Source organism: Scyliorhinus torazame, chromosome 8 (genome assembly GCF_047496885.1).
Source record: "Scyliorhinus torazame isolate Kashiwa2021f chromosome 8, sScyTor2.1, whole genome shotgun sequence".
Taxonomy (NCBI): Eukaryota; Metazoa; Chordata; class Chondrichthyes; order Carcharhiniformes; family Scyliorhinidae; genus Scyliorhinus; species Scyliorhinus torazame.
Genome location: NC_092714.1, coordinates 160,411,259 through 160,437,011, shown reverse-complemented (window position 1 = coordinate 160,437,011; position 25,753 = coordinate 160,411,259). Strand labels below are relative to the sequence as shown.

The 25,753-nt window shown below is 45.4% G+C and overlaps 1 protein-coding gene across 1 annotated transcript in view; it reads left to right on the top strand.

Moving 5' to 3' along the window:
* Positions 1–25,753, top strand: part of LOC140428230 (coagulation factor VII-like) — a 187,516-nt gene that overhangs the window by 49,535 nt on the left and 112,228 nt on the right. Inside the window, 1 exon segment of the mRNA XM_072514477.1 lies at positions 8,728–8,841. Coding sequence (XP_072370578.1) covers positions 8,728–8,841 — 114 coding nt within the window.

The following is a 25,753-nucleotide window of genomic DNA, read 5'->3' as shown; positions in this document are numbered from 1 at the left end:
CCCGGGGGTCACTCGATTGTACCATCTGGTCAAAGCTCGCAATCTGCCCTACTCCGTCGATGAAGTAAGGACAGTCACCAGGGACTGCCAGGTCTATGCGGAGTGCAAGCCGCACTTCAACCGGCCAGACCGTGCGCGCCTGATGAAGGCTTCCCGCCCCTTTGAACGCCTCAGCATGGATTTCAAAGGGCCCCTCCCCTCCACCGACCGTAACACGTACATTCTCAGTGTGGTTGACGAGTACTCCAGATTCCCCTTTGCCATTCCATACCCCGATATGACGTCTGCCACCGTCATCAAGGCCCTCAGCACCATCTTCACTCTGTTCGGTTTCCCCGCCTACATCCACAGTGATAGGGGATCCTCATTCATGAGCGATGAGCTGCGTCAGTTCCTGCTCAGCAGGGGTATAGCCTCCAGCAGGACGACCAGCTACAACCCCCGGGGAAACGGGGCAGGTAGAACGGGAGAATGGGACGGTTTGGAGGGCCGTCCAGCTGGCCATATGGTCCAGGAACCTCCCAGCTTCTCGCTGGCAGGAGGTCCTCCCTGACGCTCTGCACTCCATCCGGTCACTATTGTGCACCGCCACTAATGACACACCCCATGAACGTGTTTTTACCTTCCCCAGGAAGTCCACATCTGGGGTGTCGCTCACGACTTGGCTCGCTGCTCCAGGACCGGTCCTTCTCCGTAGGCACGTCCGACTCCACAAGGCGGACCCATTGGTGGACAGGGTTCACCTGCTCCACGCCAACCCTCAATACGCCTACGTTGAGTTCCCCGACGGCCGCCAAGATACTGTCTCACTCAGGGACCTGGCACCGTCAGGTTCCACCCCAACACAACCCCTCCCACCATGCCGCCAATATTGACCCCACCAGACCACCCCCCCTCCCCTTTTCCGCACAAGAGGACGAAGAGGACTTCGGCACGCTCCCAGAGTTCCCCAATGACTGGCCAGCATCAGCACTACCACCACTGCCATCGGTGCCACTTCCACCACCGCCAGCACCGACTTTGCCGCCACGGTTACGCCGCTCCCAACGAAGCGCCAAAGCACCGGACCGACTGAACCTTTGACGGACTCCGGGCCGTCAACATGGACTTTTCTTTTCCTACCACTGTACATAATTGCACTAATTGTATATAGTTTCACGTCACCCCCGCCGGACTCATTTTGAATGTGGTGAACCACTGTATTAGGAGATGTAAGGTAAGACCTGCACTACAGGTTCGCTGGTAGCTCCTGCCGGCTGCCTCCACCCAGCTGCAGCAGGAGGCCACGCACCTGACTGTAATAAAGCCACAGTTGTACCCAACTTTAGTCTTTGTGCAATTGATCGTGCATCAAAGAGTTTCCACTCAATATTTGGGAAGTTGAAGTCACCCATGACTACAACCCTGTGACTTCTGCACCTTTCCAAAATCTGTTTCCCAATCTGTTCCTCCATATCTCTGCTGCTATTGGGAGGCCTATAGAAGACTCCCAACAAGGTGACTGCTCCTTTCCTATTTCTGACTTCAACCCATACTACCTCAGTAGGCAGATCCTCTTCTAATTGCCTTTCTGCAGCTGTTATACTATCTCTAATTATCAACGCAATCCCCCCACCTCTTTTACCACCCTCCCTTATCTTATTGAAACATCTATATCCCGGAGCCTCCAACAACCATTTCTGCTCCTCTTCTATCCATGTTTCAGTGATGGCCACCACATCGTAGTCCCAAGTACCGATCCATGCCTTACGTTCACCCACCTTATTCTTGATGCTTCTTGCGTTGAAGTACACACTTCAACCCATCTCCGTGCCTGCAAGAACTCTCCTTTGTCAGTGTTACCTTCCCCACTGCCTCACTACACGCTTTGGCGTCCTGAATATCGGCTACCTTAGTTGCTGGACTACAAATGCGGTTCCCATTCCTCTGCCAAATTAGTTTAAACCCTCCTGAAGAGTACAAGAAAACCTCCCTCCCAGGATATTGGTGCCCCTCTGGTTCAGATGCAGCCCGTCCTGCTTGTACAGGTCCCATCTTCCCCAGAATGCGCTCCAATTATCCAAATACCTGAAGCCCTCCTTCCTACACCATTCCTGCAGCCACGTGTTCAACTGCACTCTTTCCCTATTCCTAGCCTCGCTATCACGTGGCACTGGCAACAAACCAGAGATGACAACTCTGTCTGTCCTGGCTACTAACTTCCAGCCTAACTCCCTAAACTCGTTTATTACATCCACACCCCTTTTCCTACCTACGTCGTTGGTACCAATGTGCACCACGACTTCTGGCTGCTCCCCCTCCCCCTTAAGGATCCTGAAGACACGATCCGAGACATCCCTGGCCCTGGCACCCGGGAGGCAACATACCTTCCGGGAGTCTCGCTCGCGACCACAGAATCTCCTATGTATTCCCCCTAACCATTGAGTCTCCTATCACTATTGCTTTTCTATTCTCCCCCCTTCCCTTCTGAGCCACGGAGCCAGACTCAGTGCCAGAGACCTGGCCGTTAGGGCCTTCCCCCGGTAGGTCACCCCCCCCCCCAACAGCATCCAAAATTGTTTTGAAGGAGAACGGCCACGAAGGATCCCTGCACTGTCTGCCCGTTCGCTTTCCTTCCCCTGACTGTAACCCAGCTACTCTTGTCCTGTACTTTGGGTGTGGCTACCTCCCTGTAACTCTTGTCTATTACCCCATCTGCCTCCCGGTTGAACCGAGGTTCATCCAGCTCCAGCTCCAGTTCACTAACACAGTCTCTTGAGTTCTCTATTGTGACTAATGAAATCCAATCACCTAGTTTGTATCTTTAAAAACTTTTTTCTCTTTGTATTCAATTTGAAGGAAATTGTGTAGGAATGTATATGAGATGGGCGGTCACCGAACGGCCCCCATTCCAATAATCGCAGAGTTGCTTTTGTTGGGGGGTTTTTTCGAAATAAAAAAAAATGGTCCTTTTATGTAGGCAAACTTTGAAATCCCGCCCCCTCAAGGCACGGATAGTTCATTTTCTTTTTGTGAAAAGTTGCATTGCTGGGAAGTTAACAACACGTTTTTTTGTACGAAACATTAAAAATTACGAAGTGAAAAAAAAATGAAATGGCCACAGGACATGTGGGTATTACTGATTCAAACAAAGCTGGGAGGTAGGCTAGTGAAGTGTATGCATCACTTGTCACACAAGTTACAATGTTGGTGGTTGAAGTAAAGCACTGGGAAGGCTGATGTGGTAAAACAGGATAAGACAATGGGGTTTGTTAAAGTGGAAAAGGAAAGCCCAAGTGAAGCGAAGGAGGTGCAAAAGATTGCACAGCCTGTTCAAGAGATGATTGATAAGAAGGTGCCTGATGTCTTTAAAGATGTGGGTAAAGTTTACTCATGTGTATCAGGAAGAGCAGGTAAAGAAGTCACAATTTTAAGAGATACGGGAGTTAGTCAATCTTTGATGGTAAGAGATGAGAAGTTATGTAGTTTAGGAGGAATGTTGCCGAAAAAGGTGGTAATATGTGGAATTCAGGGTGAGAAGAGTAGTGTTCCATTATGTAAGGTAAGGTTGGAAAGCCCAGTGAAGAGTGGTGAAGTGGTAGTAGGAGTAACAGAGAAACTATCTTCTCCAGGAATACAGTTTATCTTAGGTAATGATGTAGCTGGATCGCAGGTGGGAGTGATGCCTACTGTGGTTGATAAGCCAGTGGAAAATCAGACAACTGAAGTATTGAAGGAATAATATTCTGGGATTTTCCCGGATTGTGTCGTAACAAGGTCGCAAAGTCACAGGTTAAGACAAGAGGGGAAACAGTGAAGATAAAGTTGAAGTGCAATTATCAGAAACAATTTTTGATCAGATGATTGGAAAAGAACAAGAACAGGTGGAGGATGAGGCGGATATTTTTAGTTCAGGAAAATTGGCGGAGTTACAACAGAAAGATGTAGAAATAAACAAGATGTATCAGAAAGCATATACGGAAGAGGAATTGAGTGTATACCAGAGTGTTATTACCATAAAAGTGATGTCTTGATGAGAAAATGAAGACCTTTACATATGCAGGCGGATGAAAAATGGGCAGAAGTTCAAGTGGTATTGCCAGGAGGGTATAGAAAGGAGGTGTTGCGAGTAGCACATGAGGTACTGGTGGGAGGTCATTTGGGAGTAAGGAAAACTCAAGCTAAAATCCAAAAACATTTTTACTGGCCTGGACTACATAAAGATATAGTTAAATTTTGTCAATCCATGTCACACATGTCAAGTGATAGGGAAATCACAAGCAATGATAAAACCAGCACCCTTAATACCCATTCCAGCATTTGAGGAACCTTTTACAAGGGTCCTAATTGATTGCGTTGGACCGCTTCCCAAAACGAAACGTGGGAATCAATATCTTTTGACTACAATGTATGTGTCTACTCGGTTTCCAGAGGTCATTCCAGTACGCAATATTACTGCTAGAAAGATTGTGGAGGAGTTACTTAAATTCTTTACTAGATAAAGACTTCCCACAGAAATACAATCGGATAAAGAATCAAATTTTACCTCAAAGTTATTCAAAGAAGTTATGGATAGCTTAGAAATAAAACAATTTAAATCAACTGTGTACCATCCAGAATCGCAAGGACCGTTAGAAAGGTGGCATCAGACATTGAAGATAATGTTGAGGGCTTATTGTCAAGATTATCCAGAGGATTGAGATAAAGGAATTCCATTTGTACTGTTTGCAATAAGGGATGTACCTAATGAGTCAACCAAATTCAGTCCTTTTGAAGTAATTTTTGGTCATGAGGTAAGAGGACCTCTTAAATTGATTAAGGAAAAATTGTTGAGTGAGAAATCGGAACTTACATTATTGGATTACGTGTCAAATTTTTGGGAACGATTAAATAGAGCAGGGGGATTGGCTAGACAACATTTAAAAGTTGCACAAAATGTGATGAAACGGGTAGCGGACAAGAAATCCAAAGTTCATAGCTTTGCCAATGGAGATAAAGTTTTAGAATTGCTACCAGTGGTAGGTGAACCTTTAAAAGCAAGGTTTTGTGGACCTTATCAGATTGAAAGGAAATTAAGTGAGGTGAATTGTGTGGTAAGAATGCTGGATAGAAGGAAAACTCACCGCGTGTGTCATGTGAATATGCTTAAAAGGTACTTTGAAAGGGAAGAAGAGCAAAAGGAGGAGGTTTTAATGATTCCAACTCAAAGTGATGAACCAAATCCAGATGACTTTGAATTTGACATACCTCAAATTAAATTGGAAAATGAGGATGTTCTTAAAAATTGGGATACATTGTTGAGTTACCTTCCAGAGGAAAAGCAGACTGACCTGAAAGAGTTAGTGAGATCACATGTTCAAGTTTGTAGAGATAAATTGGGAAGTACTAAAATGGCTGTACATGATGTAGATGTGGGAAATGCTGTTCCAATTAAACAACATCCATATGAACTTAACCCTTTAAAATTGGCACAGGTTAACAAAGAGATTGAAATTATGCTTAAAAATGGCATTGAAATTATGCTTAAAAATAGCATAATTGAAGTGGGTTGCAGCCAATGGAGCTCATCTATAGTGATGGTACCAAAACTGGATGGTACCCAATGGTGTGTGGACTATAGAAAGGTTAATGCAATGACAAGAATGGAGCCTTATCCTATCCCAAGCTTGGAGGATTGCATTGAGAAGGTGGGACAATCTGCTTTTATTTCCAAACTGGATTTACTTAAAGGTTACTGGCAGGTACCTTTATCCGAAAGGGCGAAGGAGATTTCAGCTTTTGTGACTCCAAATGGTATATACCAATTCAAAGTTATGCCATTTGACATGAAAAACGCCACAGCCACTTTTCAATGGTTAACTAGCAAAGTTGTTTAAGGCTTACCCAATTGTGCAGTACACATCAACGATCTGGTGATTTTTAGCTTGACACGGAAAGAACATTTGAAGGATCTGATAGAGTTATTCAATCAACTTCAGGAGGCGGGTTTGGTTATAAACCTCGCCAAAAGTGAATTTAGAAAAGCCCAAGTCACTTTCCTTGGCCATACAATCGGACAGGGTGAATGGTCACATTCAATGGAAATTGCATTATTTCTCTTTGTGTCGAGGGTATTGGAAATTCCCAATTGGAGTTTCCAATACCCTCGACACAAAGAGAAATAATGCAATTTCTTGGTATGAGTGGATTCTACCGGAAATTTGTGCCAAATTCTCGCAGAATGGTTGCTCCACTGACGGACTTCATAGAATTTACAGTGCAGAAGGAGGCCATTCGGCCCATTGAGTCTGCACCGGCTCTTGGAAAGAGCTCCCTACCCAAGGTCAATACCGCCATCCTACCCCCATAACCCCACCCAACACTAAGGGCAATTTTGGACGCTAAGGGCAATTTATCACGGCCAATCCACCTAACCTGCACATCTTTGGACTGTGGGAGGAAACCGGAGCACCCGGAGGAAACCCATGCACACATGGGGAGGATGTGCAGACTCCGCACAGACAGTGACCCAAGCCAGAATCGAACCTGGGACCCTGGAGCTGTGAAGCAATTGTGCTATCCACAAGTCTACCGTGCTGCCCGATAGACTTGCTGAAGAAGCGTAGCAAATTTAAGTGGACAGCGGAGTGACAACAGGCATTTGACTGCCTGAAGGCTGTGTTAACCAATGCTCCTGTGTTGGAGAATTACAAGGGGCTCTGTGATCGGATTGAACTAAAGTATCTGACTTTAAAGAGAAATGCAGAGGCGTAGAGAAATGGAGAGACCATGTTGTCCAAAGAGACTGTCAATCAAGAGGGATTCCAGTTGGAGGAAGAAGAACTAAAATGGACTATGTTATTATAAATGTTGCTTGTTTTGTTTTGTTAAAAAAAAACGTATATTCACTGTCAATATTTCTCAAAGGAAAGAGAAAAGCTAAAAAATGAAACCATCTTGAAGTTGATGGTTTATTTTTTTTCTTGGGGGGCAGTGTCATGTAAAAGTCCCTTTAAGAAATGGGTGTTTATCAAATAGCTGCAGTGATGTCAGTGTGTGGGTGGAGCTGAGCTGTGACTCTGCTTTTACGTTCACTTTGAGCAAAAAGCTGGTGTGTGTCTGCGTGTTTGAGTTTCATTCACACAGCAAGAAGTTGCATTGATCACTCTCTGCAATCGAAAGACTGTCTCCAGATTATTTGAAGATTTCAAAGTAATACCTGTTTCTGTTGAGAATTTAATTCTGCTGTCTTTCTGTAAAAAGTGTCTTTTGGACTTATGGATGTTGTTAGGAAAGGGTTACTTATAGAATATTGTATCTGTGGGGATTATTGGCCATGATAGTTGTTAAAATGTTCACTTTGTGTTTATGAAGTGTTAACTGGATTCATAAATAAACATGGTTTTGTTTTTAAAATACTTTAGACCTCTGTTGCATCACACCTGTAAGCCCTTGTGCTCCCCATAACCACAATCTATTAAAAGTCGTGGGTCAGGTAAACTCCATGATATACTTTTGAGTTTTCTAAACCCTGGCCCACAACACTACTCACAACTGGAATGGATTCCTTAACCATTAGTGCTACTCCCCCTCCTTCTTTATTTCTGTCCTGTCTGAAATTCTGTATCCAGGAATATTGAGTTGCCAATTTTCCCCCTCCTTTAGTCATGTTTCCGTTATAGCAATGACATTCTGCTGCCATGTATCTACCTGCGCTCTTAGCTGTGACGACTTTCTAGTTTGAGGGAGCACAGATAGCCATTAGAACTGAAAAAGTGATCTTGAATGTGAAAGTGCAAGCCGTTTTCCCAAAAGTCAGTAATCTTTGAACTGTGTGTGTCAGAGGCTGGTAAGAGCTCAAAATTGATGCTTAAACTGAGAATATTCCTTAAAGAACGACTAGAGATCCGGTGTAGAGTTCAGACAAAGGAAATGTATTTGCTTTGTTTGGCCCCTTGTTCCGCACTGTAACCAATCACTGTTTGTCGATGTACCATTTGTCAATGTTCTCTGTGGATTATTCTTTTGCCTACTATGTACGTACTGTGTACATTCCCTCGGCCGCAGAAAAATCCTTTTCATGTGACAATAAATCAAATCAAAAAAACCTGAGTTTACTCAGGCAAGTTGTAATGATCTCACAGGGAGTCAAAAACTCCATCTGGTGAAAGAAAGGCAGAAATGCACTGATCAGAGCATCCTATGTACAGCACCATCTCGTGGCCGGTGACAAGAACTGCACTGATGTGAACAACCTCGGTGTATCTAGTGGCCGAAGCCTGGAATCGCATTGTCCTGGAATTCTTAGGTGACCGCCACCTGATGTTCAAAAGACAGAATTGCATCAATCTGAACCTCTTGAGCAACTCTGTTTCGCAGAGGCTGCAACGAAAGCAGAGGAGACCCATCTCAAAGTTACCCTTTAACCACCATTTCTTTTATCCCCACCAACCCTTTCCTTGTGTCTGTCTTGTGTATGTCTGAGTAGAGGGGGTTTTGGGGATTAGGTAGAATGATAGACCATTGTTCTGTTATTTCTTTGATATATATTCACCTTTTCCTCTTTTTATTAATAAACTGTTGGTTAATGTTTAAATTATAAATCTGGTGTCTGTAACTCATTGGAACAGTCAAGGGTTTTTGGAAAATGTATATTCCTGATTAATTCACTTATGTCAGAACTCCGAGGTCTGTGCGGCTGGAGTTGAACACGCACTTGCCCAGGGTGGCTTAACACTAAAGATTGATTTTAACATTTATCATATACAGATGGTGATCAATGTGCATCAGATCCATGCCAAAATGGAGGATCATGTCAGGACCTGTTTCAACGTTATCTATGCATGTGCCCAGAGGAATTTGAAGGTTGGAATTGTGAAACTGGTAAGTGTGAACATGAAAGTGGCTGATACATTTTGGGGGATCTTGTTCTTGAAGCTTATCTTCTTAAAAGTCTAAATTGGAGAATGAGCTTTGCTTTGCATCTTCCTATTGTTTGACTAATACCCTGAATTGAATCAAATATACTCTTCCTCCAGTATAATCTGTGCCATATGAATCCAGCAGTGTTCATCATCTGAGGGATTTAGCTCAATGAAAATTAGGAACTCAAAACAGATTGCTTTGAAAACAAAAGCAATTGTGAATAGTGGTGGACAATTCAAAAACTCGCTGGAGGAGGAGGCTCCACAAATATCACAGCCTCAATGTTGGAAGAACCCAGCACATCTGTGTAAAAGACAAGGCTGAAGCAAAGAACAAAGAAATGTGCAAGCCTTTGGCCATCCAAGCCGTCATGATGCATATCTAAAGTGAAACCTTCTTCACTTCCCAGGGTCCGTATTTCAATCCTATTTATATATTCGTCAAGGTGGGCAGCACAAGGTGGCGCAGTGGTTAGCACTGCTGCCTCACGGCGCTGAGGTCCCAGGTTCAATCCCAGTTCTGGGTCACTGTCCGTGTGGAGTTTGCACATTCTCCCCCTGTTTACGTGGGTTTCGCCCCACAACTCAAAGATGTGCAGGGTAGGTGGATTGGCCACGCTAAATTGCCCCGTAATTGGAAAAAATGAATTGGGTACTCTAAATTTATTTAAAAATATATTTATATTCGTCAAGATGCCTCTTAAACGTCGTTATTGTATAAGCTTCCACCACCTCCTCCAGCAGTGAGTTCCACCCTCTGTGTAAAAGTCTTGCCTCGCACATCTCCTCGAAACTTTCCTCTTTGTACCTTAAACCTATGTACCCTAGTAATTGACTTTTCCACCCTGTGAAAAAGCCTCTGTCCATGCCACTCATAATTTTGTAAACCTCTATCAGGTTGTCCCTCAACCTCCATCTCCATCTATCCAGTGAAAACAATCCAAGTTTATCCAACCTCTCCTCATAGCTAATACCTACCATACCAGGCATCATCCTGCTCAACCTCTTCTGTACCCTCTCCAAAACATCCACATCCTTCTGGTAATATGGTGACCAGAATTGTACACAACATTCCAAATGTGATCTAACTAAGGTTCTGTACATCTGCAGCATGACTTGACAATTTTCATACTCAAACACAAAGCATTAGACACAATCTTCAGCCAGAAGTGCCGAGTGGATGATCCATCTCAGCCTCCTGCAGAGGACCCCAGCATCACAGATGCCAGTCTTCAGCCAAGTCTATTCACACCACGTGATATTAAGAAACGGCTAAAGGTGCTCGATACTTTAAAGGCTCTGGGCCCTGCAAATTTTCCAGCAAAAGTGCTGAAGACTTGTGCTCCAGAACTGGCTGTACCCCTAGTCAAGCTATTCCAGTACAGCTACAACACTTGTATCTACCCGGCATTGTGGAAAATTGTCCATGTCCTGTATACAAAAAGCAAGACAAATCCAACTTAGCCTATTACCGGCCAATCATTTGACCCTACATTAACAGCGCTATCAAGTGGAACCTCCTCAACAATAACTTGCTCACTGATGCTCAGTTTGTGTTCTGCTAGGGTCATTCATCTCCTGACCTCATTACATAAGAACATAAGAACATAAGAACTAGGAGCAGGAGTAGGCCATCTGGCCCCTCGAGCCTGCTCCGCCATTCAATGAGATCATGGCTGATCTTTTGTGGACTCAGCTCCACTTTCCGGCCCGAACACCATAACCCTTAATCCCTTTATTCTTCAAAAAACTATCTATCTTTATCTTAAAAACATTTAATGAAGGAGCCTCTACTGCTTCACTGGGCAAGGAATTCCATAAATTCACAACCCTTTGGGTGAAGAAGTTCCTCCTAAACTCAGTCCTAAATCTACTTCCCCTTATTTTGAGGCCATGCCCCCTAGTTCTGCTTTCACCCACCAGTGGAAACAACCTGCCCGCATCTATCCTATCTATTCCCTTCATAATCTTATATGTTTCTATAAGATCCCCCCTCATCCTTCTAAATTCCAACGAGTACAGTCCCAGTCTACTCAACCTCTCCTCGTAATCCAATCCCTTCAGCTCTGGGATTAACCTAGTGAATCTCCTCTGCACACCCTCCAGTGCCAGTACGTCCTTTCTCAAGTAAGGAGACCAAAACTGAACACAATACTCCAGGTGTGGCCTCACTAACACCTTATACAATTGCAGCATAACCTTCCTAGTCTTAAACTCCATCCCTCTAGCAATGAAGGACAAAATTCCATTTGCCTTCTTAATCACCTGTTGCACCTGAAAACCAACTTTCTGCGACTCATGCACTAGCACACCCAGATCTCTCTGCACAGCAGCATGTTTTAATTTTTTTATCATTTAAATAATAATCCCTTTTGCCGTTATTCTTACCAAAATGGATAACCTCACATTTGTCAACATTGTATTCCATCTGCCAGACCCTAGCCCATTCACTTAGCCTGTCCAAATCCCTCTGCAGACTTACAGTATCCTCTGCACTTTTTGCTTTACCACTCATCTTAGTATCGTCTGCAAACTTGGACACATTGCCCTTGGTCCCCAACTCCAAATCATCTATGTAAATTGTGAACATTTGTGGGCCCAACACTGATCCCTGAGGGACACCACTAGCTACTGATTGCCAACCAGAGAAACACCCATTAATCCCCACTCTTTGCTTTCTATTAATTAACCAATCCTCTATCCATGCTACTACTTTACCCTTAACTCCATGCATCTTTATCTTATGCAGCAACCTTTTGTTTCTTTTGGCACCTTGTCAAAAGCTTTCTGGAAATCCAGCTATACCACATCCATTGGCTCCCCGTTATCTACCGCACTGTTAATGTCCTCAAAAAATTCCACTAAATTAGTTAGGCACGACCTGCCCTTTATAAACCCATGCTGCGTCTGTCCAATGGGACAATTTCCATCCAGATGCCTCGCTATTTCTTCCTTGATGATAGATTCCAGCATCTTCCCTACTACCGAAGTTAAGCTCACTGGCCTATAATTACCCACTTTCTGCCTACCTCCTTTTTTAAACAGTGGTGTCACGTTTGCTAATTTCCAATCTGCCGGGACCACCCCAGAGTCTAGTGAATTTTGGTAAATTATCACTCGTGCATTTGCAATTTCCCTAGCCATCTCTTTTAGCACTCTGGGATGCATTCCATCAGGGCCAGGAGACTTGTCTACCTTTAGCCCCATTAGCTTGCCCATCACTACCTCCTTGGTGATATCAATCCTCTCAAGGTCCTCACCTGTCATAGCCTCATTTCCATCAGTCACTGGCATGTTATTTGTGTCTTCCACTGTGAAGACCGACCCAAAAAACCTGTTCAGTTCCTCAGCCATTTCCTCATCTCCCATTATTAAATCTCCCTTCACATCCTCTAAAGGACCAATATTTACCTTAGCCACTCTTTTTTGTTTTATGTATTTGTAGAAACTTTTACTATCTGTTTTTATATTCTGAGCAAGTTTACTCTCATAATCTATCTTACTCTTCTTTATAGCTTTTTTAGTAGCTTTCTGTTGCCCCCTAAAGATTTCCCAGTCCTCTAGTCTCCCACTGATCTTTGCTACTTTGTATGTTTTTTCCTTCAATTTGATACTCTCCCTTATTTCCTTAGATATCCACGGTCGATTTTCCCTCTTTTTACCGTCCTTCCTTTTTGTTGGTATAAACCTTTGCTGGGCACTGTGAAAAATCACTTGGAAGGTTCTCCACTGTTCCTCAACTGTTTCACCATAAAGTCTTTGCTCCCAGTCTACCTTAGCTAGTTCTTCTCTCATCCCATTGTAATCTCCTTTGTTTAAGCACAAAACACTAGTGCTTGATTTTACCTTCTCGCCCTCCATCTGTATTTTAAATTCCACCATCTTGTGATCGCTCCTTCCGAGAGGATCCCTAACTATGAGATCCTGAATCAATCCTGTCTCATTACACAGGACCAGATCTAGGACCGCTTGTTCCCTCGTAGGTTCCATTACATACTGTTCGAGGAAACTATCGCGGATACATTCTATAAACTCCAGCCTTGTTTCACATGTGAATAAAAGAGCTGAATGCCAGAAGTGAGGTGACTGCCCTTGACATCAGGAGGGAATCCCTCCACAGATTGGAGTCAGACTTGGCACAAAGCTGCTTCATCAATGACCTTTCTTCCATCATAAGGTCAGATGTGGGGATGTTTGCGGATGACTACACAATGTTCAGCATCATTCACTAATCCTGAGATACTGAAACAGTCCATGTCCTAATGGAACAGGACTTGGACAATATTCAAGCTTGGCTTAATAGTTGGCCAGTATCATTAGCACCACACAAGTGACAGACAGCGACGTTCCTGAACTGGGGTACAGGATCATTCCCCTCTCCACCATAGCGTCCAGGAGGACCTCGAGCTCTGCGTCCGCGAACCTTGGGGCTGCTCTTCTCGCTGCCATCTTGTTGGCTGGGATGGTGTGGGTGAGGAATGAAGTGTGTATATGGGGCTGCAGCTTGTCAGCTTCCTGAGTGTCAATCGCGAAACTGGCAAATCTGGCACCGTTTCTCATTAGAATCAACTGTGTTACACATGGGGCCAGTGCTAGCCCCTTAATGGTAGCGGAATTGGTCCCGGTATGGCGCCAGATTTACTTAGAAAGTCTCAGAAATGGAGAACCCGCCCCTTTTCTCTTCTACTCTTTGCAATGGATTTATCAGTCAATTTACAATTTCAGCCTCCAAATGATGATTTCTGATGATTTCACGAGCTGGAGTTCCCTGCCACAAGTGCCATTAAATGGGTGGCTACAACAAGAAAAAGAGAACAAAGAAAAGTACAGCACAGGAACAGAAAGGTCAGCCCTCCAAGCCTGCACCGACCATGCTGCCCATCTATCCTAAAACGTTCTACACTTCTGGGGTCCATATCCCTGCATTCCCCTCCTATTCGTGTATTTGTCATCGTCCCTCCTTCCACCACCTCCTCCGGCAGTGAGTTCCAGACATACACGACCCTCTGTATAAAAAACCTCCCTCGCACATCTCCTCTAAACTTTGCCCCTTCGCACCATAAACCTATGTCCCTCAGTAATTGACTCTTCCACCCGAGGAAAAAGCTTCTGACTAGCCACTCTGTCCATGCCCCTCATAATCATGTAGATTTCTATCAGGTCGCCCCTCAACCTTCATCATTCCAGTGAGAACAAACCAAGTTGATCCAACTTCTCTCATAGCTGATGCCCTCCAAACCAGGCAACATCCTGGTAAACTACTTCTGTACCCTCTCCAAAGCCTCCACATCCTTCTGGTCATATGGCGACCAGAATTGAACACTATATTCCAAGTTTGGCCTAACTAAGGTTCCATGCAGCTGCAACATGACATGCCAAGTTTTATACTCAATGCCCCGGTCGATGAAGGCAAGTATGCCGAATGCCTTCTTCACTGCCTTCTCCACCTGCGTTGCCGCTGTGGACTTGTACACCCAGATCCCTCTGCCTGTCATTACACTTAAGTGTTCTGCCATTTACTGTATATTTCCCATCCATAGTGCATTAAAATGCATTACCTCACATTTGTCCGGATTAAACTCCACCTGCCATCTCCCCGCCAAGTCTCCAAACAATCTAAATCCTGCTGTATCTTCTGACAGTCCTCATCGCTATCCGCAATTCCACCAACCTTTGTGTCGTCTGCAAACTTACTAATCAAACCAGTTACATTTTCCTCCAAATCATTTATATATACTACAAACAGTAAAGGTCCCAGCACTGATCCCTGTGGAACACCACATGAATGTCCTGCAGTTCAGAGCCTGCCCCTCTTGTCATCAGACACCCCTGGTTGGAAGGGTTACCCACCATTCCTCTCTGTTGTTGGCCAGCTTCCCATCAGACATCTGTTAATTAGCTGCAAAATGCAGTATGGGATATCTTTCAAAGGCGAGGGAGATGATGATGCACGTACTCCAGGTTGGATTCTCACCCACCGATGAGGAGTGGAAAACCCCGCCAGAGGGAGTGACGCACAGAGGGATCATTGCTACATCACTGAAATAATTGAAACTAAAGTCAGGAATAACATCCCAGCAACTCTGCTGTGTTATGCTTCCTCACAACCTCTGACCAATCAATTCCATCATTATCTCCTATGGCTTGTCACCAGATGTCCTGCTCAATGGGAATGCCTTTGTTTAGTTCCATTATAACCTGTTTGAACATAACAAGGGCAACAGATTCTCTTCCCAGCTTTTCATGTTCTTCACTGTATGTTGCCCCTCATCATCTGAAGACATGGGGATAAAGCATATACAGATACACTGACAAACCCCAGCTCGAGGGGAAAGGAGGCAGAATCTCACAGCTCACACCACTCAGCTTGCAAGAACACACAGACATCAAGCAAACACCCCCCAGGTGGGCTTCACGTGGAATATATGGCAACGGTGTTGGATGATGTCTAAAAGTTTGATCCAAATCCACCGGTCCAGCTAATCGCTATTACAGTTCACCTATAGGGGAGGCGGTAGCGTAGTGGTATTGTCACTGGACTAGTAAACCAGAGACCCAGAGTAATGTTTTGTTGAGCCAAGTTCAAATTCCGCCACTGCAGATGGTGAAATTTGCATTCAATAAAGAAATCTGGAATTAATAGTCTAATGATGACCATGAAACCATTGTCGATTGTCGTAAAATCCCATCAGGTTCACTAATGTCCTTTAGGGAAGAAAATCTGCCATCCTTACCTGGTCTGGCCTACTTGTGACTCCAGACCCACAGCAATGTGGTTGACTGTTAACTGTCCCCTCAAGGGCAATTAGGGATGGGCAATAAATGCTGGCACAGCCTGCGACACCCACGTCCCATGAACAAATTTTTAAAAAGGCATTTCCGGTAGCAATGAACATAAAGACATTGGGCCGGACTCTGCCCTGTCGCGCCACATTTCTATTTCACCCACAAGCGGGATGCTCCGATACACTGGCTGGTCAATGGGGTTTTGCATTGTGGGGCAGCCCCCATGCCATCGAGAAACCCCCGGGCTGCCGGCAAAACGGAGCACCCCGCTGGCGGAGAATCCAGTCCATTAGAACATTAGGAGTAGGAATAGACCATTCAGCCCTTCAAGCCTGTTCCACCATTCAATGAGGTCATGGCTGAAATTCTACTTCAACACTATTTTCCTGTACAGTTTTGAAATGTAGAAACCTCACAATCTCAGTCTTGAACAGTCTGAATGACTGAGCTTCCATAACCAAAGAGAAAATGCTGGAAAATCTCAGCAGGTCTGGCAAAAGCTTTGACAAAGTGTCTTCTGGACTCGAAACGTTTAGCTATTTTCTGTCCCTACAGATGCTGCCAGACCTGCTGAGATTTTCCAGCATTTTCTTTGGTTTCAGATTCCAGCATCTAAAGTAATTTGCTTTTATACTGAGCATCCACAGCTTTCTTGGGCAGAGTTTCAAAGACTCACCACTCCCTGAGTGAAGAAATTCCCCCCATCTCGGTCCTAAATTCCCCTTATTCTGAGACTGTGTCCCTGGGTTCTAAATCCAGGAGAACCATCCTTCCTGCATCAGCCCTGTCGAGCCCTGTAAGAATTTTCTAAGATTGAATGAGATCATCTCTTATTCTTCTAAACTCCGGAGAATAAAGTCTATTTCATCTTTCCTCCTGGGACATTCGCTCCAATACCCGGAATAAATTTGGTGAAGCTTTGTTGCACTCAGTCTGTGGAAAGTACATATTTCTGTAGATAAGGAGACCAAAACTGCGCTCAATATTCCAAATTTGTAAGGCATGATCTACCAGACACAAAGCCGTGCTGACGACTCCTAATCAAATGCCTGTATATCTTGTGGTAAGGCCGCACTTGGAATCTTGCGCACAATTCTGGTCGCCACACTACCAGAAGGATTTGGAGGCTTTGGAGAGGGTGCAGAGGAGGTTTACCAGGATGTTGCCTGGTCTGGAGGGTGTTGGCTATGTGGAGAGGCTCATAGAAAGACACAGGTTGAGGGGTGACTGATAGAGGTCTACAAGATAGAGTGGATGGGCAGGCAATCTTTCCCAAGGTGGAGCGGTCAGTCACCAGGCGGCGTAGGTTTACGGTCCCTGGGGCAAAGTTTAGAGGAGATGTGCTGAGCAGGTATTTTACGCAGAGGGTGGTGAGTGCCTGGAACGCGTTGCCAGGCGAGGTTGTGGAAGCAGATACATTAACGCCATTCAAAAGGCATCTTGACAAACACATGGATAGGATGGATATAGATGGATACGGCACAAGAAAGTGCTGAGGGTTTTGGCAAAGGTTGGTATCATGACCGGAACAGGCTTGGAGGGCCGAAGGGCCTGTTCCTGTGCTGTATTGTTCTTTGTTCTTTTCCCTCAGAATCCTCTCTAGTAACCTACCCACCACAGACATCTTTACTCAAATCCTCTTGTAATAAAAGGCAACATATCATTTGCCTTCTTCGTTGCTTGCTGTACCAGCATGTTAGCTTTCCGTGACTCATGAACAAGGACACTCAAGTCCCTTTGAAGTTCACCACTTCCCAACCTCTCGCCATTTAGGAAATCCTCTCTGGGCTGGATTCTCCACTCTCCGAACCGTATGTTTCTCGGCGGCATGCCGTTCACTGGTGGCAGGATTCTATCTGTCGCTTGTCGATGGGATTTCCGACTGATGCCATCCCATGCTGCCGGGAAAACCACGGGCAGGGATGCGTTTCCAGCAGGAAAAGTGAATCAAAATGGCCTCCATTTCTGATTTTCTGGCATTTCTCAACATTATATTCCATCTGCTCAATCTTTGCTCACTCGCTTCTCCTCCCCAAATCCCCTTGAAGCGTCTTTGCAACCTCCTCACAATTCACATTTTCATCTAGCTTTGTGTCATCTGAAAAATTGTAAACATTAGATTTAATCCACACATCCAAGTTACTGAGATAGATTGTGAGCAGCTAGGGCCCAAACACTAATCCATGCCAAACCCACTGCTCACAGCCTGCCAAGCTGAAAATGACACATTTATTCCTGCTCTCTGTCAGCCTTTAACCAGGTTAAAGTCCAACAAGTTTGTTTCGAATCAGTAGCTTTCGGAGCACTGCTCCTTCCTCAGGTGAATGAAGAGGTGGGTTCCAGAAACACATCTCTAGACAAAGCCAATGATGCAAAACGATACTTTGAATGCGGGTCTTTGCAGGAATTAAGTCTTTACAAGTCCAGACAGTGTGACTGGAGAGAGGGATAATCACAGGTTAAAGAGATGTGAATTGTCTCAAGTAGGACAGTTGGTAGGATTTCGCAAGCCCAGGCCAGATGGTGGGGGGTTAATGTCGTGAGATATTAGAACGGAGAAGGATGAGGGGCGACTTGATAGAGGTTTATAAGATGATCAGGGGAATAGATAGAGTAGACAGTCAGAGACTTTTTCCCCGGGTGGAACAAACCATTACAAGGGGACATAAATTTAAGGTGAAAGGTGGAAGATATAGGAGGGATATCAGAGGTAGGTTCTTTAACCAGAGAGTAGTGGGGGCATGGAATGCACTGACTGTGGAAGTAGTTAAGTCGGAAACATTAGGGACCTTCACGCAGCTGTTGGATAGGTACATGGATTACGGTAAAATGATATAGTGTAGATTTATTTGTTCTTAAGGGCAACACGGTAGCATTGTGGATAGCACAATTGCTTCACAGCTCCAGGGTCCCAGGTTCGATTCCGGCTTGGATCACTGTCTGTGCGGAGTCTGCACATCCTCCCCGTGTGTGCGTGGGTTTCCTCGGGGTGCTCCGGTTTCCTCCCACAGTCCAAAGATGTGCAGGTTAGGTGGATTGGCCATGATAAATTGCCCTTAGTGTCCAAAATTGCCCTTGGTGTTGGGTGGAGGTGTTGAGTTTGGGTAGGGTGCTCTTTCCAAGAGCCGGTGCAGACTCAAAGGGCCGAATGGCCTCCTTCTGCACTGCAAATTCAATGATAATCTATGATTAATCTAGGACAAAGGTTCGGCACAACATCATGGGCCGAAGGGCCTGTTCTGTGCTGTATTTTCTATGTTCTATATGAATCCAAGGTCCTGGTAACCCACCTCTTCACTCACCTGAGGAAGGAGCTGCGCTCCGAAACCTAGTGGTTCCAAACAAACCTGTTGGACTTTAACCTGGTGTTGTAAGACTTCTTACTGTGCCCACCCCAGTCCAATATCAGCATCTCCACATCACAGCCTTTAACCAGTCCCCAATCCAAGTTAGGTGGAAGGGTGAATTTGACGAGGATGTAGGTTGGGGAAGTGAGCAAATCAATGGCAGATGCTGAATAATTTGGATAAGTGTGAGGTTATTCACTTTGGAAGCAGAAACAGGAAGGCAGATTACTATCTGAATGATTGTAAATTGGGAGCGGGAAGTGTGCAGTGGGACCTGGGTGTCCTTGTGCCCAGTTCACGCCGGGATCAGTAGCTGGAGCAGCGTGAACCACTCCAGTGCTGTGCTGGCCCCTTTTGCGGGCCAGAATTAGTCGTCAGGTCGGCCCGTTCACACCGTCGTAATGCGGAATCTGTATGGGTAGAGTTGAGAAATACCAAGAGACAAAAAGCGTGAGTGGGTGTCATATATAGACCCCCAAACTGCACTGGTGAGGTTGGGAATGGCATTAAACAAGAAATTAGAGATGCATGTAACAAGGGCATATCGGTGATCATGGGTGATTTTAATCTTCACATAGATTGGGCAAGGGAAGGGAGTGCAATGTTCCTCCTGCAGGATGTTTGAGGTGAGGGATGCCGTTAGTGTCCCTGCTGATTTTACCTGCAGGAAGTGCTGCCATCTCCAGCTCCTCCAAGACCGAGTTAGGGAACTGGAGCTGGAGTTGGAAGAACTTCGGATCATTTGGGAGGCAGAGGGGGTCATAGATAGCAGCTTTAGGGAATTAGTTACACCAAAGATTGGAGATAGATGGGTAACGGGAAGAGGGACTGGGAAGAAGCAGTCAGTGCATGGATCCCCTGCGGTTGTTCCCCTGAGAAACAAGTATACCGCTTTGGATACTTGTGGGGGGGGGGGGGGACTTACCAGGGGTAAGCCATGGGGTACGGGCCTCTGGCACGGAGTCTGTCCCTGTTGCTCAGAAGGGAAGGGGGGAGAGGAGCAGAGCATTAGTAATTGGGGACTCGATAGTCAGGGGCACAGATAGGAGATTTTGTGGGAGCGTGAGAGACTCTCGTTTGGTATGTTGCCTCCCAGTTGCAAGGGTACGTGATGTCTCGGATCGTGTTTTCCGGATCCTTAAGGGGGAGGGGGAGCAGCCCCAAGTCGTGGTTCACATTGGCACTAATGACATAGGTAGGAAAGGGGACAAGGATGTCAGGCAGGCTTTCAGGGAGCTAGGATGGATGCTCAGAACTAGAACAAACAGAGTTGTTATCTCTGGGTTGTTGCCCGTGCCACGTGATAGTGAGATGAGGAATAGGGAGAGAGAGCAATTAAACACGTGGCTACAGGGATGGTGCAGGCAGGAGGGATTCAGATTTCTGGATAACTGGGGCTCTTTCTGGGGAAGGTGGGACCTCTACAGACAGGATGGTCCACATCAGAACCTGAGGGGCACAAATATCCTGGGGGGGGGAGATTTGTTAATGCTCTTTGGGGGGGTTTAAACTAATGCAGCAGGGGCATGGGAACCTGGATTGTAGATTTAGGGTACGGGAGAATGAGAGTATAGAGGTCAGGAGCACAGATTTGACGTCGCAGGAAGGGGCCAGTGTTCAGGTAGGTGGTTTGAAGTGTGTCTACTTCAATGCCAGGAGTATACGAAATAAGGTAGGGGAACTGGCAGCATGGGTTGGTCCCTGGGACTTCGATGTTGTGGCCATCTCGGAGACATGGATAGAGCAGGGACAGGAATGGATGTTGCAGGTTCCGGGGTTTAGGTGTTTTAGTAAGCTCAGAGAAGGAGGCAAAAGAGGGGGAGGTGTGGCGCTGCTAGTCAAGAGCAGTATTACGGTGGCGGAGAGGATGCTAGATGGGGACTCTTCTGCCGAGGTAGTATGGGCTGAGGTTAGAAACAGGAAAGGAGAGGTCACCCTGTTGGGAGTTTTCTATAGGCCTCCAAATAGTTCTAGGGATGTAGAGGAAAGGATGGCGAGGATGATCCTGGATAAGAGCGAAAGTAACAGAGTAGTTATTATGGGAGACTTTAACGTTCCAAATATTGACTGGAAAAGATATAGTTTGAGTACATTAGATGGGTCGTTTTTTGTACAGTGTGTGCAGGAGGCTTTCCTGACACAATATGTTGACAGGCCAACAAGAGGCGAGGCCACGTTGGATTTGGTTTTGGGTACTGAACCAGGCCAGGTGTTGGATTTGGAGGTAGGAGAGCACTTTGGGGACAGTGACCACAATTCGGTGACGTTTACGTTAATGATGGAAAGGGATAAGTATACACCGCAGGGCAAGAGTTATAGCTGGGGGAAGGGCAATTATGATGCCATTAGACGTGACTTGGGGGGGATAGGTGGAAGAAGTAGGCTGCAAGTGTTGGGCACACTGGATAAGTGGAGCTTGTTCAAGGATCAGCTACTGCGTGTTCTTGATAAGTATGTACCGGTCAGGCAGGGAGGAAGGCGTAGAATGAGGGAACCGTGGTTTACCAAAGAAGTGGAATCTCTTGTTAAGAGGAAGAAGGAGGCCTATGTGAAGATGAGGTGTGAAGTTTCAGTTGGGGCGATGGATAGTTACAAGGTAGCGAGGAAGGATCTAAAGAGAGAGATAAGATGAGCAAGGAGGGGACATGAGAAGTATTTGGCAGGTAGGATCAAGGAAAACCTTTCTATAGGTATGTCAGGAATAAGCGAATGACTAGGCTAAGAGTAGGACCAGTCAAGGACAGGGATGGGAAGTTGTGTGTGGAGTCTGAAGAGATAGGCGAGATACTAAATGAATATTTTTCGTCAGTATTCACTCAGGAAAAAGATAATGTTGTGGAGGAGAATGCTGAGACCCAGGCTATTAGAATAGATGGCATGGAGGTACGTAGGGAAGAGGTGTTGGCAATTCTGGACAGGCTGAAACTAGATAGGTCCCCGGGGCCTGATGGGATTTATCCTAGGATTCTCTGGGAGGCCAGGGAAGAGATTGCTGGACCTTTGGCTTTGATTTTTATGTCATCATTGGCTACAGGAATAGTGCCAGAGGACTGGAGGATAGCAAATGTGGTCCCTTTGTTCAAGAAGGGGAGCAGAGACAACCCCGGCAACTATAGACCGGTGAGCCACACGTCTGTAGTGGGTAAAGTCTTGGAGGGGATTATAAGAGACAAGATTTATAATCATCTAGATAGGAATAATATGATCAGGGATAGTCAGCATGGCTTTGTGAAGCGTAGGTCACAAACCTTATCGAGTTCTTTGAGAAGGTGACTGAACAGGTAGACGAGGGTAGAGCAGTTGATGTGGTGTATATGGATTTCAGTAAAGCGTTTGATAAGGTTCCCCACGGTAGGCTATTGCAGAAAATACGGACGCTGGGGATTGAGGGTGAGTTAGAGGTGTGGATCAGAAATTGGCTAGCTGAAAGAAGACAGAGGGTGGTGGTTGATGGGAAATGTTCAGAATGGAGTTCAGTTACAAGTGGCGTACCACAAGGATCTGTTCTGGGGCCGTTGCTGGTTGTCATTTTTATCAATGACCTAGAGGAAGGCGCAAAAGGGTGGGTGAGTAAATTTGCAGACGACACTAAAGTCGGTGGTGTTGTCGACAGTGTGGAAGGATGTAGCAGGTTACAGAGGGACATAGATAAGCTGCAGAGCTGGGCTGAGAGGTGGCAAATGGAGTTTAATGTAGAGAAGTGTGAGGTGATTTATTTTGGAAGGAATAACAGGAATGCGGAATATTTGGCTAATGGTAAAGTTCTTGGAAGTGTGGCTGAGCAGAGGGATCTAGGAGTCCATGTGCATAGATCCCTGAAAGTTGCCACCCAGGTTGATAGGGTTGTGAAGAAGGCCTATGGAGTGTTGGCCTTTATTGGTAGAGGGATTGAGTTCCGGAGTCAGGAGGTCATGTTGCACCTGTACAAAACTCTGGTACGGCCGCATTTGGAGTATTGCGTACAGTTCTGGTCACCGCATTATAGGAAGGACATGGAGGCTTTGGAGCGGGTGCAGAGGAGATTTACCAGGATGTTGCCTGGTTATGGAGGGAAAATCTTATGAGGAAAGGCTGATGGACTTGAGGTTGTTTTCGTTCGAGAGAAGAAGGTTAAGAGGAGACTTAATAGAGGCATACAAAATGATCAGGGGGTTGGATAGGGTGGACAGTGAGAGCCTTCTCCCGCGGATGGATATGGCTGGCACGAGGGGACATAACTTTAAACTGAGGGGTAATAGATATAGGACAGAGGTCAGAGGTACGTTCTTTACACAAAGAGTGGTGAGGCCGTGGAATGCCCTACCTGCAACAGTAGTGAACTCGCCAACATTGAGGACATTTAAAAGTTTATTGGATAAGCTTATGGATGATAATGGCATAGTGTAGGTTAGATGGCTTTTGTTTTGGTGCAACATCATGGGCCGAAGGGCCTGTACTGCGCTGTATCGTTCTATGTTCTATGTTCTAAATCAAATTAGCCACAATGCCGTAGAGGAGGAATTCCTGGAGTGTATACGGGGTGGTTTTCTTGACCAATATGTGGAGGAACCAGCTAGAGAGCAGGCCATCTTAGACTGGGTACTGTGTAATGAGAAGGGAATCATTGCTAATCTGGCTGTACGAGACCCCTTGGGGACAAGCGACCATAACATGATAGAATTTTTTATCAAAATGGAGAGTGAAGTAATTGATTCGGAGACTAGGGTGCTGAATCTTAATAAAGGGAACTATGAGGATATGAGGCGTGCGTTGGCCTTGATAGATTGGGGAGAGTTCCTTAAAGGGATAAGAGTGGATAGACAATGACAAGCATTCAAGGAACGCATGGAGGAACTATAGCAACTGTTCTTTCCTGTCTGGCACAAAAGCAAAGGGGGTAGAGGGCCAATCCATGGCTTACAAAGGAAATTAGAAACAGTGTCCGATCCAAGGAAGAAGCATACAGATCGGCCAAGAAAAATAATAGGCCTGAGGATTGGGAGCCATAAGACCATAAGACCATAAGACATAGGAGCGGAAGTAAGGCCATTCGGCCCATCGAGTCCACTCCACCATTCAATCATGGCTGATTTCAATTCCATTTACCCGCTCTCTCTCCATAGCCCTTAATTCCTCGAGAAATCAAGACTTTATCAACTTCTGTCGTAAAGACACTCAACGTCCCGGCCTCCACCGCCCTCTGTGGCAATGAATTCCACAGACCCACCACTCTCTGGCTGAAGAAATTTCTCCTCATCTCTGTTCTAAAGTGACTCCCTTTTATTCTAAGGCTGTGCCCCCGGGTCCTAGTCTCCCCTGCTAATGGAAACAACTTCCTTACGTTCACCCTATCTAAGCCATTCATTATCTTGTAAGTTTCTATTAGATCTCCCCTCAACCTCCTAAACTCCAATGAATATAATCCCAGGATCTTCAGACGTTCATCGTATGTTAGGCCTACCATTCCTGGGATTATCCGTGTGAATCTCCACTGGACCCGTTCTAGTGCCAGCATGTCCTTCCTGAGGTGTGGGAGCCAAAATTGCTCACAGTATTCTAAATGGGGTCTAACTAGTGCTTCATAAAGCTTCAGAAGTACACCCCTGCTTTTATATTCCAAGCCTCTTGAGATAAATGACAACATTGCATTTGCTTTCTTAATTACGGACTCAACCTGCAAGTTTACCTTTAGAGAATCCTGGACTAGGACTCCCAAGTCCCTTTGCACTTCAGCATTATGAATTTTGTCACCGTTTAGAAAATAGTCCATGCCTCTATTGTTTTTTCCAAAGTGCAAGACCTCACACTTGCCCACGTTGAATTTCATCAGCCATTTCTTGGACCACTCTCCTAAACTGTCTAAATCTTTCTGCAGCCTCCCCACCTCCTCAATACTACCTGCCCCTCCACCTATCTTTGTATCATCGGCAAATTTAGCCAGAATGCCCCCAGTCCCGTCATCTAGATCGTTAATATATAAAGAGAACAGCTGTGGCCCCAACACTGAACCCTGCGGGACACCACTCGTCACCGGTTGCCATTCCGAAAAAGAACCTTTTATCCCAACTCTCTGCCTTTTGCCTGACAGCCAATCGTCAATCCATGTTAGTACCTTGCCTCGAATACCATGGGCCCTTATTTTACTCAGCAGTCTCCCGTGAGGCACCTTTGATAAAAGGCCTTTTGGAAGTCAAGATAGATAACATCCATTGGCTCTCCTTGGTCTAACCTATTTGTTATCTCTTCAAGGAACTCTAACAGATTTGTCAGGCACGACCTCCCCTTACTAAATCCATGCTGACTTGTCCTAATCCGACCCTGCATTTCCAAGAATTTAGAAATCTCATCCTTAACGATGGATTCTAGAATCTTGCCAACAACTTTTGAAAGATCATAACTAACGCCTCCACTATTTCTTCAGCTATCTCCTTTAGAACTCTAGGATGTAGCCCATCTGGGCCCAGGGATTTATCAATTTTTAGACCTCTTAGTTTCTCTATATGGCTACCATATTCAACTCTGCCCCCTGACTCTCCTGAATTGTTGGGATATTACTCATGTCTTCTACACAAAGTACTTATTTAGTTCCTCAGCTATTTCCTTGTCTCCCATCACTAGATTACCAGCGTCATTTTGGAATGGCCCAATGTCTACTTTTGCCTCCCGTTTGTTTTTAATGTAAAGTAACTTTTACTATTATTCCTAATGTTACTGGCTAGCCTACCTTCATATTTGATCCTCTCTTTCCTTATTTCTCTT